The sequence below is a fragment of the Acanthisitta chloris genome, unplaced genomic scaffold (genome assembly GCF_000695815.1).
Source record: "Acanthisitta chloris isolate BGI_N310 unplaced genomic scaffold, ASM69581v1 scaffold7899, whole genome shotgun sequence".
In the NCBI taxonomy this organism is placed as follows: Eukaryota; Metazoa; Chordata; class Aves; order Passeriformes; family Acanthisittidae; genus Acanthisitta; species Acanthisitta chloris.
In genome coordinates, this window is record NW_008691923.1 from 29,196 (window position 1) to 41,563 (window position 12,368).

Sequence of the window (12,368 nt, forward strand, 5' to 3'; positions counted from 1 at the left end):
TTGACTTGTGTGACCCTTACTTCACCACATCAGTCCTCTGCTCAGTCCCGAAATGTCCCAAATCCCTGTTGTCCCAAGTTTAGTGTGTAGCAGCTTAACCAGATCCCTGCTTGGCTTTGCCTTTTCCCTAAAAATCCCTGGGACTCAAGGAGTAGTTGTTATTCCTTGCAAGTATTTTTTCAGCACTTCTTCTTTCTCTAGGAAATAGTTTTCTCTTGTGAGACCTTCAAAACACCTGGGAAACTGAGCCAATTCTATGCTTTATATCCCTGAATTCCCTTATAATAAACTCACTTACATTATGAGATCTGCAAAAGTGACACTATTCAAGTACGCCTGCCCTGGAAGTACTAGAGGCCACAGCTATAGTGGTTTGCTATCCTGAGCTACTGTTGAAAAAATAAAAATATTAGTTTTGTTGGCCAAATGTTGAGCTGTTTCTGTCAACAAATTGTTTGCAAACACAGTGAAAATGCTCCTTGGAATGAAAGTGTCCACACTGGTGAGAGGAAGTATATTAGCTTTAAGCTTGTATTTTGGAGTATATTTAAGTGCTGAAAGGAGGTTGTAGTCAGGTGGGGGTTGGTCTCTTCTCCCAGGCAACTAGCAGTAGGACAAGAGGGCACAGACTCAAGGTCTGCCAGGGGAGGTTTAGGTTCCATTTTAGGAAGAGATTTTTTTTATGGAGAGAGTGATCAGGCATTGGAATGAGCTGCCTGGGGAGGTGGTGGATTCACCATCCCTGGAGGTTTTCAAGATGAGACTGGATGTGGCACTTAGTGCCATGGTCTAGTAATGACAGTAGGGTTGGACTCCGTGGTCCTTGAGGTCTCTTCCAAGCCGGATGATTCTATGATTCTATCTACACAATAAATATTTAAGTGCAACTTGAACACAGGAGCCAAATTGTTTTGGAAACAGTGATGGCTTACCAGTGCTGCTGTATACCATGAGTTCAAAACCCCTGTTTGGTAACATACAAAGCCTGAAGTGTGCTTCTAACCTTCGTTTTGAGGGCAGTCTGCTTACTAATGGTGAAATGGTGATATGTTTTGGCTGCCTCCATCCTAATAAATTAAACGTGCCTGAGAACATTCCCAGGCACTGTAGCCAACTGACTCAATACAGCCTTGTCCGTACTCTTCAGCTCTTAGCTACTAGGGTAGAGGGGGCTGTATCTGAGCTGCTCAGTGCGAGTAGCCCTGATGGTGTGCAACTCACAAACTTGGGAATTGTGTGGGAGAAGAGTAATTGGCATGGCCTGGTGCTGGGGAATGTCCTAGCTGCTTTCTAGCATACATGATCATGTTTCAGGGCCTGGGACTGTTTCCAGACAAGGCTTAACTTAGGAGTACAGATGTTAGTCCTTGATTCTTCTAAAATCTTTATGGACTAAGACATAGAAAGAACTTTTCACATCACAGGGGGTTTTGGATGCTTCAGAAAGGTAGATATAGAAGTGACTGCCTCCAATTTATTTTGAGGCAGTAATTCTGCACTACTAAAAAGTCTATACCTCCTGTCTTCTTTTCAGATAGTTTTAGTGGTTGTTAAAACACCTTTCAGAATGCAGTCACCATTCCAGCACCACCTCTGTGGGATGAGTAGGCATGTCTGTCCGCTGTCAGGCAATTGCTTGTGTATGAATGAACATACTGTGGCCTTTCACGAACGTTCTGTGTATGAAGTGTGCTTTTTGAGGTTGTGAGGAATTTTATTCTGATTTGGTGTGTGTGTGTGTGTGAATATTGAGAGTCCTAATTTACTGTCTGGATGACGTGGTGGGGCAGTCTTGCATCTTGTCAGCAATGGATCTTTTCTGTGAGCAGGAGAGACCACTTTATTTTCTCAGATGGATCTTCCAATGAACAGAAAAGCTGTGTTGAGGTGACTTTATTGATTATAAATACCAACTCCCTGGCTCTCCAGAGGAAGGCCATGAAGTTGATAAGAGGACTAGAGCACCTCCCATGTGAAGATAGGCTGCGAAAGTTGGGGCTGTTCAGCCTGGAGAAGAGATGGCTGCATCGAGATCTCACAGCAACCTTGCAGTGTCTGGAGGGGCTACAGGGGAGCCAGAGAGGGACTCTTTGTTAGGCACTGTGGGGATAGGACAAGGAGTAGTGGGTATAAATTGAAAGAGGAGGGGAGATGCAGGTTAGATATTAGGGAGAAATTCTTTGCCATAAGGGTGATGAGACACTGTAACAGGTTGCCCAGGGAGGTTGTGGGTGCCCCAACCCTGGCAGTGTTCAAGGTCAGGTTTGACAAGGCCTTGAGCAACTTGGTCTAGTGGGAGGTGTCCCTGCCCATGGCAGAGGGAGGTAGGACTAGATGATCTGTAAGGTCCATTGCAACCTCTTAACATTCTATGATTCTTTGGTCATGTGGAATGATTTTCTGCAGGCTCTTCCATATTTGATTGTGGATTATTGGAGTGTAGTCTAGTGTAGATGAACCAGTAAAACATTGATACTAATCCCGGCTCTGAGCAGACACACGTCCTGGAAGATTGCATATGATGTAAGCTGATGACTATTGGAGCAGTTTTGCTCTAACTGATCACTTTTCTATACCTCCTGGCCTGGCTTCCCTCCATGGTGTCCTGAGCTTCCTTCCAAGCTATGGCTCTGTTACACTATAGCTTCAGGATACTGTTTGTCTTTCTGTAGGTTGTGGAATATGTTGTCAGCTTTGATAGTTTGTTTATAGAGGGAAGAGGTTAGCAATATAAAATACTGTTTCTGTTCATCGTACTTTGTCAAGGGCTGTGAAATTTTACTCTTGCATATGCTATCTTAAAAACCTTGTGAACCAAATGTGTGGCATGTCATGCTTACACCAGTGATGCATCCCACAGTTCTGGGAATGTGAATGTGTGACAGCATCAGCTTTGAAGCACTGGTTTGTATGAAGGATCCATTGCTCAAAGGTAGTGAGCTGTCAGAGCGCAGGCTTTGTGTCTGCTGATTGTTCTTCTAATTGCATGTACATGATGATCTGTCTTACAGCAGTAGTGGTGCATATTTAAGGACACAGTACAGTGCAGAGATGCTCTCAGTTGTCCCACAGGCTGCCTGTGTGTCTTCAGGGCAACTACTTCAATCCTCAGAAAGCTTATGTTCAGGACAGTTGGCTTTTTTTTAAGAGCTGGATCTGTGTTAGAGAATGGGCCTTCATCTCTGTCTCTCTTCCGCTCTCTACTAGACAAAGTCATCTAGTACAAGATTTTACTTGTGACTATCATGGGTGAAGTGTCAAAGAACATATTTTATTTAACATATTTATTTGTGATAAATGCAGGCTGCTGCCCACAATTACATTCTCACTTCTCCTTTGTAGTGTAGCTCTACAGTGAATAGAAGTAGTCGTCTGGCTGAAAAGTAACACAGAATCATAGACTCCCAGAATGGTTTGAGTTGAAAGGGACTTTAAAGATCATCTCGTTCCAGCACCCCCTGCCATGAACAGGAACACCTTCCACTGGACCAGGTTGCTCCAAGCCCTGTCCAGCCTTGGCATTGAACACTTCCAGGGATGGGGCTTCCACAGCTCCTCTGGTCTGGACATGCCAGTGCCTCACCACTCTCTGAGTAAGAATTTCTTCTTAGGATCTAATCTAAACCCTTTCTCTCTGTTTAAAACTGTTCCCCTGGTCCTATAACTATCTGCCTGTGTAAAAAGTTGTTCTTTCTATTTTTATAAGCCCACTCTAAGTACTGAAAGGTCACAATGAGGTCTCCCTAGAACCTGCTCTTCTCCAGGCTAGCCAGGAGAAAGCTGAGCATGGTTCCTTGGAATTTCTTCTTAGGATCTAATCTAAACCCTTTCTCTCTGTTTAAAACTGTTCCCCTGGTCCTATAACTATCTGCCTGTGTAAAAAGTTGTTCTTTCTATTTTTATAAGCCCACTCTAAGTACTGAAAGGTCACAATGAGGTCTCCCTAGAACCTGCTCTTCTCCAGGCTAGCCAGGAGAAAGCTGAGCATGGTTCCTTGAATGCTTTTCGTTTGGGTAAAAGAACCCCCTCCCTAAGAGTCACTGAGCACTAGACATCATTCCCATGGGACAGCTTGAATGCAGCCATCCTCTTAGAGAGTCTGACAGCAAGGATGAGGACTCTCCTATGGACCTCAGGGGCAGAGAATGTGCTGGATGGTCTGATTGACCCATGCAGACCCACACCATCTTTCCTAAGTGTGATTCTCTGCCACTTGGCTGGAAGAATACTTTCCAACCTGGAAAACATTCTTCACTAATGTGTTCCTCTGGTTGCAGTAATGCTCAGACATAGCTGGATAGTTAACAGCCAGTGCAGACAAACAGGCCTTGTTTGGGTGATGTATCTCAAAACATGCCATTTCAGCCATGTGTGTTCTGTGATCAGATAGCCAGTTTATTGGTTTGGATTGCTGCTCAATTGCATGGACATCTCAGCCTCCCTGGGATGGCCTTAGAAATAAGCTGTGCAGTGCAGGCAACAAGGGGACAAGACCTCTTCATTATGACCCAGTAGCCCATGGTTAAGTTTTATTGAAGTCACTATGAAATTGAGGTGATTGTCAGCCCTGAAAGTGGTTTTAAGTCCAGAGTAGTGCTGTCTGCTTCTTTGTTTCCTAACACTAATTAATTATCCCTGTGTAATGAGGAGAAATAAAAATACCTACCTCATTTCTCTTCCCTTAATCACAATTCAAACTTGTGAGTGTGTCAGCTAAACTTAGTAATTTAAATCACTATACCTATGTTTAAGACCAGGAGTTTGGTGAACTCAGATTCTTTCTGTTGTGACTTTTCAGAGGCTGTTAATTTTAAAGGTAATGTAGAAGTTAACAAGCTTCAGGCTCCATAATTAGGAAGCAGAGATGCAAGTTGCTTGTGAACCAAATTACCTTCATTTCTGAGGTGCAAAATCTAGTTGTATGTTACTTACATAAAATAAACTGCCCGCTTTCAGTGGTCACAGAGCAAGTCTGTGGTAGAGCTGAGCTTAATTTATGCTTCTGAAAGTCTGTTGCCTGTTTGCAATCCAATGCTGTTTTCTTGCTTTGTTTAATCTGCTGCTGCCTTTAGTTTGTGTCTGTGACTCAAGGTTCCTCTATCTTTACTTTGTCATCTTTTCTTGAACCAGTCTGGTAAAGATTTAGTTGTCTCTCCTGTCCCCCTGCTTGATTTAGCAATTCAAGTTTTGTTCTTCTGTAGTCGAATTGTCAAATGCTGCAGGGTAAAACTGTTAAATATTCTGTGTTTTGTAAACTGTTGGAAAGATTATTTAGTTATTTGATCAAGGACAGTACAGAAAACAGACGTATCAGCTACAATGTGTTTGTTTTCAGAGTTTGAAATTTCCTGTTTTGGGAAAAGCAGCAAATTAGTATGTGCATGAAGAATGACATTAGTGGTTAAGTGGTGGTATCTGAAAGTTAAATTGTGATGTTCAGTTTCAGATACACATGGCCTTTGTTTAAAGTCTTAGGGATGCTTATGTTAAAACCAGACAAAACCAACAACAACAAAACAAAACAAAACAAAAAAAAAAACCCACAGCAAAAAACCTAGAAACTTTTAAATTGAATTTGGAAAGAGCTAGGCTGAGGAAGTTTTGCCTGTTTTAAGGAACATTGCAACTGTATCAACTACTTAAAAGCTGAGAACTTGTTCACCTTTTAGAAACATTTATCATTTACCTTGAATCACTTGTTCCATTTTGATAGCCTCCTTCATATAGAAAATATAGCATGAGATGCCATTTTAAATGCCAGTCTAACAGTGCTCTATCTTCTATGTGAAAGGAAGTATTCTGTACATTTTTCCATGTTTGACATCATGGTGTTTTGAATAACCATGTTCCATATTCATATCAATTTTTTGTTTTTGTTTTCAATTTATGCACAGCACTTGCTCTGAAATTTGGGGACTGAGTACACCAAACACGATAGATCAGTGGGATACAACAGGCCTTTACAGCTTCTCTGAACAAACCAGGTGAATATTCTGCCCTCTCTCGCATCATAGAAACCTTGTGGGAGGGATTGGCTTTGGAGGGTCTGTAATGGGATGCTTTAGCTGTAAAATACACTAAAATGCTTCCTAGGCCTCTCATGGTACAGCATTTTAAAATATTTGCTTATCAGTGTAGAAGTCTAAGTGTTCTCAGCTGATGTTTTGACCAATGAAACTCTACTTCTACAATATTCCTTTTTCACGCCAGTGCTATTGAAAGAATGGGATGTCTTGTTAAATGCAAGCTCTAATGTGATTTGGTATTTATATTAACAAAGTTGGGAAACAGTTCTTTAGACCTAATCTTACAAAGTGTTTAAACTGCTTTGTATGCTACAAGCTTTCAGTTAAATCTTGCTAATTGGCTCAGATACGTTTGTGAATTCATAGTTGATGGTGGGCAAATTCTAAACAGGGTCTTTATTTTTTCATGTCACATTACTTGATTTGTGTATTGAGGTTTGTCTCCCATCCCATAACAATCATAAACATCTGCATTTATGTAAGCATATGCAGTCTGTCTTAAAACTAGCAAAACATTTTCAGCTGGTAGCAAGGCAGATGAAGTGAAGAAGATAAACTGTACAGCCCTTGCAAGATGTACATTCATGCTTTTTGCATTACAGTTATACTGCTGTGTGGATCACTTGGGCAGCTGACTGCTTACAGGCTTATTTGCAGTCCTGTGTGAATTATTATGCTTAAAGCCATAATGCATCCATGCCACAGCAAAGCCTTAAGGTTTAACAGTGGAAGGGACCATTAAGTGTGTGATTTGATTTGATTTTTGATAACTGTCTTCTGCATTAAAAAAAAAGTATGAAGCAATCACCCAAAATGGTTGGACGTAAAGTTGCTTTTAATGAGCTCAAAATTCACTGGCAATAATTTGTCAAAGTAAGTTTGTTGAAATAAGTTTGTCACAAATTTGTCAAAAATACTTTTAAGATGTTGCTTGATATGATCATTATTATCCCATTTGAAGTCTTTTAATAAAAATAGCAGTGTCAATCCACTGAATTATGAGAATAAACTACCCATCCCATGTGTGTACACTGTTACTTGAGCTATTATGAGACTGTATGCAGAGAGTAAATAGTTCTTAACATCTTTTCCCCTCCAGATCTCTCGATGGCCGTCTACAGGTGTCTCACCGTAAAGGATTGCCTCATGTTATTTACTGTCGTTTGTGGCGCTGGCCAGATCTTCACAGTCACCATGAACTTAAAGCAATTGAAAACTGTGAATATGCTTTTAATCTTAAAAAGGATGAAGTATGTGTAAACCCTTACCACTACCAGAGAGTGGAGACACCAGGTAGGAAGATTGCTTCTGACTTTCTATTGCAGCTTCTGTATATGCTTTTTCACCTATGTTTTAAATGAAAGGTAGAGAAAGGTGCTCTCTGGTGTCAGATTCTTAGAGATACATCTTTTGGGAATAGTAATCCTGATAGTTTCTCATAGTAAAGTTACTGAAAAATCTTTACAAATGTGTTGATGACCCCTGATAAACACTTCAGGAGTCTCCAGCTGCTAAGTACAATCCAGACTGAACAGAAGGACAGAGATGATTTACCTTGCTAACCTAAGGTGCCTGGTGAATCCATCTTTTCCAGTAACTAGCAGTGCCATTGCAGTATTAGCAGTACTAGGATTCATAAAAGTTTAAAACATCTGAAGAAATTATTAGATGTTTTAGATTTTGTTTTTGTTTCTTTAAGCTCACAGATTGATGTATTTTTAGGGTCTTTCTAACACCTTAAATTTTGCCTTTCCAGTCTTGCCTCCCGTGCTAGTGCCACGGCATACAGAGATTCTAACGGAGCTGCCGCCTCTTGATGACTATACCCATTCCATTCCTGAAAACACTAACTTTCCAGCTGGAATTGAACCACAGAGCAATTACATACCAGGTATATTCTTAACTCCCGTTGTAAACACCACATTTAACACTGCGGCACTTTGAAAAAAAGATGGTCATTTCATCGTCCTCAGTGATCAAGTTAATTGAAGTATGCACCAGTAAATTAGATCTAGTTGATTTTGTGTATTAATTCCAGTGGAAATACCTAAATACTGTTATTTGCAGAACATGATGCTGCGTGAAACCACGCAGTCTCATAATAGCTTACTTGGTTTCAGTAGCTTAGTTAAGATTCAGAATGCTAGTGAGTACAGAATAGACCTTCATTTATGCTTTAAGCCTGTCTCACAAACATGGAGGGTTTGCCAAATGCTGTGTATTGAGTAATAAACATGGTCAGTCTCATCATGTGTAGTATGTAGAGAAAAATTTAGGTTGCAAAGCAGTGACTTAAAAAGTGTCTTGATCTGTAGTTCACCATCAATCAAGGTCTGCTTTGGCTTTTTGTTACTACTGTGCATACAGTTTTGTCTTTTTAGCATGAAAGAGCAACCTAACAATATTAAACTGCTAAAAGAATTTTTCTGCCCCCTCTTTGCCCCTTTCCTACCCCTAAACAAATAACAAGGCTGACCTGCTGCAGTGCACCCGAAACCCTATTACCCTTATTGAAACATGAAATCAGTGACCTTTGTTTCCTGCCCCAACTTCCTGTTTCCTGTTTCTTCAGGAAGTTGCCTGGAGTGCAAAAACAAGTAAAGCTGAAGTTTGCTTCTAAATGTTTAATGCATCTATGTTACAAACAAGCTGAAAAATTCAGATCTGGAGTCTCTGGATGACTGCCTTGAAACTCTAAATGTGTCCTAAACAGGATGTGCTTGTGTTGTCTTCAAATGTATCCAAGAATTGAAATAGCATCATACAATTAATTCGATCTCTTCTATTTAATTTGTGCCATGTCTGTTGCCACCTTTAAAGAGCAGTTTAAGGTGCTGGAAGTCGATGTTGCTTTCTTAACTTAGGTATACTTTTTTGACTCATTCTGATGGCTTTTGATAGCATTTGCAAACAACTTACTGGTTAGCCACCATTTGCAAATCCAGTGCTCTGAAAATGAGCTAAAGCAACTGGGTAGTTAATTGCAGGAAGTTTGTCAAGGTGGTTTCAGGTATTCACATGATCGTGAAATGTTTATGCAGCTAACCACACCTTGCCTCCTTCTCTTTGTCACCGATACCCTCATCTTGTATTTGTATCATAGCATCTTTATTTAATCTTGCTGACTTCATGTTGAGCGCTTAGCTAAATTCTGGTAAGTCTTGTGTGCCTGGCCAGCTTGCTTCAGGGAACCGTTTTCTTTAGTGGAAGGCCAGCCTGACAGCTGTGGTAGCTTTGCACCACAGTACTGCCTCAGTACTTGATATACAAGAGAGGTTGGTTTCACCTAGAGCTGGAAAGATGGTGATCATGAAGGTGTAGGATGGCCTTTGGGGCTGTATGTGCCCTTTCAGGTTATGCATACACTGAACTGCATCATCCAGATTTCTGGCAGCACTCAAGCTCTACTAAAAACTTCTAATGCTGCACTTGAGCATTTATTTCCAGCTGTGGTGGTGCTCAGCCTCTGACCCTAAACTGTATTAATAGTACTAGGGGAAGAAAATCTTCTCCGTTCAGACTAGACGTGGAAAATAATTTGTGCCAAAGAGTCTAGATTAGCAACTGGAAACAGGAGGTGTGGGTTGGATTGGAAATGGGCATTGACCTTATACCATGGCTGTAGGCTTAACTGTAACAAATGATTGGGAGAAGGGTGTAGTCTACTTTATCACAATGAGTTCTGTAAAAATGTCCAAACTGGGTATAATTTTTGTTATACTTCTTACTAATGAAGATTTCCCTTAATTGGACTTTTAAATTTTCACTTGAATTTTGGCACATCTGTATTTGGCACACTGGTTTTACAGAATGAACCAAAGATATAATTCAGTTTGTTTTAATTTAGTCAACTGACTTAATCTAGTTTCCTCTTGCCATCTTCCTTCTGATCTTAGTATATTGTTATACATCTCAGACATGGTATTGATATAATTTTATTTTACTTCTTAAGCAAAAAGGCTTTATGTTTAATAATGGCAATAATGTAATTAAAAATGTTTAATCCCTGAAAGTTTCACAGACAATTTTAAGGCAATTGTAGAGATAGTTAGCTTCAAACACTTTAGCTAAAGAAATCCAGGTTTTGCCTTTAGTATGTAGAAGACGTTTGCCCAGTTCAAAGAAAATTACTTCCTGAAAGGCAGTTGGCTAAGTCATTAACTGGATTACGAAGTACGTTTTGAATGCGGAAAAGGAAGACTCGTACTATCCTGGGTTTTGAAGATATTTCTATGGAATTAGACAGAATTTCTAGTATCAGAATGCTTCAGAGTTGGTACTGAGTTTACTTAGGCCTGTGAAACTCTAAAGAAAGCTAGTAAAAAAAATGTGAATTTTAGTAGGACTTAAAAGAAGTAGTAACAATAATAATAGTTTATATAGTGTAACTAGTTAGTTAATATAGTTATTAACGAGTGAAATCAGCTGTTGAGTATTGAAGAAGGTTGAGTTTGGGGCCTGAACTGAAAAAAATCCTTTAAATCTAACAACTTCAGTAAGGAGTGGGAGGGTGTCTGATCTGATGACTGCACTACATAAGGACAGCTCACATTATTTTCTTGTGGAAGTCACCAGATGGGTTTTTTAATTTGTAATTCTACTAAATATGAAAGCTGTTGCTCACAATTGCAAAATTGTTACTCATTGTAGTGACAGTATCTTGTCTTAAAAGCAACAAACAAGGATTATCTGTTAATTATATAACATATTTGAGCCATTGACTGACATACAAGAGAAGATGCATTTTACATAACAATGAGGCAGGTAATGTGTGTGAAGTCCTATCTGCAGGAAAAAAGAGGCAGCAAATTGATATTCTGATTCAGTGCTCAGGTATCAGAGAGCTCATGAAGACATGATGACAAAACCACCAACTGCTATATCTTACAAAAGTTTCCCCAGTCATTGAACCAGTTGATGGATTATAAAATTTTTTTACAGAAACACCTCCTCCAGGATATATCAGTGAAGATGGAGAAACAAGTGACCAGCAGTTGAACCAAAGCATGGATACAGGTAACATTTATTTTTCACTACTTTCAGGGCTCTGGATTACTAGCTGTGATCCCTCTGCTTAGAGGCACAGAGTTAGCCCAGAAGATGGTGGTGGTTTTCCTCTGTACAACCTGATTATTTTTTTTTGTTTCAAATACCACTCTTGGTCTTCAGTGAAGAAAATAATTTTTTGCTAGTGGAATGCTTTTAAAACGTTCTGTACCTTATTAAGTACATTTGTATAATAATGAAAGCATACAAGTCTAATTAAATCTTCCCCAGAAAGCCTTAAAATAAATTTTGAGAGCTGATTGGTTTCAAACATTCCCTAACTTTACCTTCTGTAAACAGGTTAATTGAGGCAAAATATCTGCTGTCCTAAGCAAGTTAGACATGCCGCATTTTGAGAACCTGACTCTTAACTCTCACAACTTTTCTTCATTACTTCAGCCGTGTTTCAAATAATTCTTGTATGAAATGCTCTAGAGTAGTGGAAACATTAAGCATTTGTGCCTCTTTATGAAAGGGGTTTCTAGGCAATGTGGTGGGCCTTAGACTTGGACAAGGCACAGTTAATATGCTGGATAAGGACCTCCTGCTGTGTGCTGGCAGTGTGCTTGGTTAGCTAGTGTTAGCAATCGTTTTCAGTTAGTTGGAATCAACTGCACCAGTTTCTGTAAGAACCACAGTGTTTTCTCACTTTGTGACAATAGGTACCTTAATTAAAACTGCATGACATCAGCAGTCACTGTAGGAATGTTTCTGTGCAAAGCCTCTCTGTATTTTCCAGAGGGACCTTGACAGACTTGAGAGGTGGGCCAATGCAAACCTCATGAAATTTAACAAAATTAAGTGCAAGGTCCTACATCTGGGCCATGGCAATCCCAGGCACACCTACAGGTTAGGTGGGGAAGTAATTGAGAGCAGCAATGAGAACTAAAATATGGGAGTGACAGTGGATAAAAAACTAAACATGAGCTGGCAGTGTGTGCTAGCAGCCCAAAAAGCCAATTGAGTCCTGGGCTGCATCAGAAGAAGTGTGGCTAGCAGGTCAAAAGAGTTGATTCTTTCCCTCTCTCTGCTCTGCTCTCGTGAGACCCCACCTGGAATACTGCATGCAGTTCTGGTGTCCTTATCGTAAAAGGACATGGAACTATTGGAGCAAGTCCAGAGGAGGCCATGAAGTTAATAAAAGGACTGGAGTATCTCCCCTATGAAGACAGTCTGAGGAAGTTGGGGCTGTTCAGCCTGGAGAAGAGAAGACTGCGTGGAGACCTCATAGCAACTTTTCAATATCTGAAGGGGGCCACAAGAGAGCCAGAGAGGGACTCTGTTGGGAACTGCAAT

The 12,368-nt window shown here is 40.2% G+C and overlaps 1 protein-coding gene across 1 annotated transcript in view; it reads left to right on the forward strand.

Moving 5' to 3' along the window:
* The window catches only part of LOC103809583 (mothers against decapentaplegic homolog 2), a gene marked incomplete at its 3' end in the record, with an annotated part of 29,134 nt that extends 18,092 nt beyond the window's left edge, over positions 1-11,042 (forward strand). The window contains exons 2-5 of the mRNA XM_009082424.1: positions 5,895-5,984; positions 7,126-7,319; positions 7,783-7,917; positions 10,968-11,042. Of these exons, the coding sequence (XP_009080672.1) occupies positions 5,895-5,984; positions 7,126-7,319; positions 7,783-7,917; positions 10,968-11,042 (494 nt within the window). The remainder of the gene's footprint in view (positions 1-5,894; positions 5,985-7,125; positions 7,320-7,782; positions 7,918-10,967) is intronic.
* Positions 11,043-12,368: the final 1,326 nt, after the last annotated feature.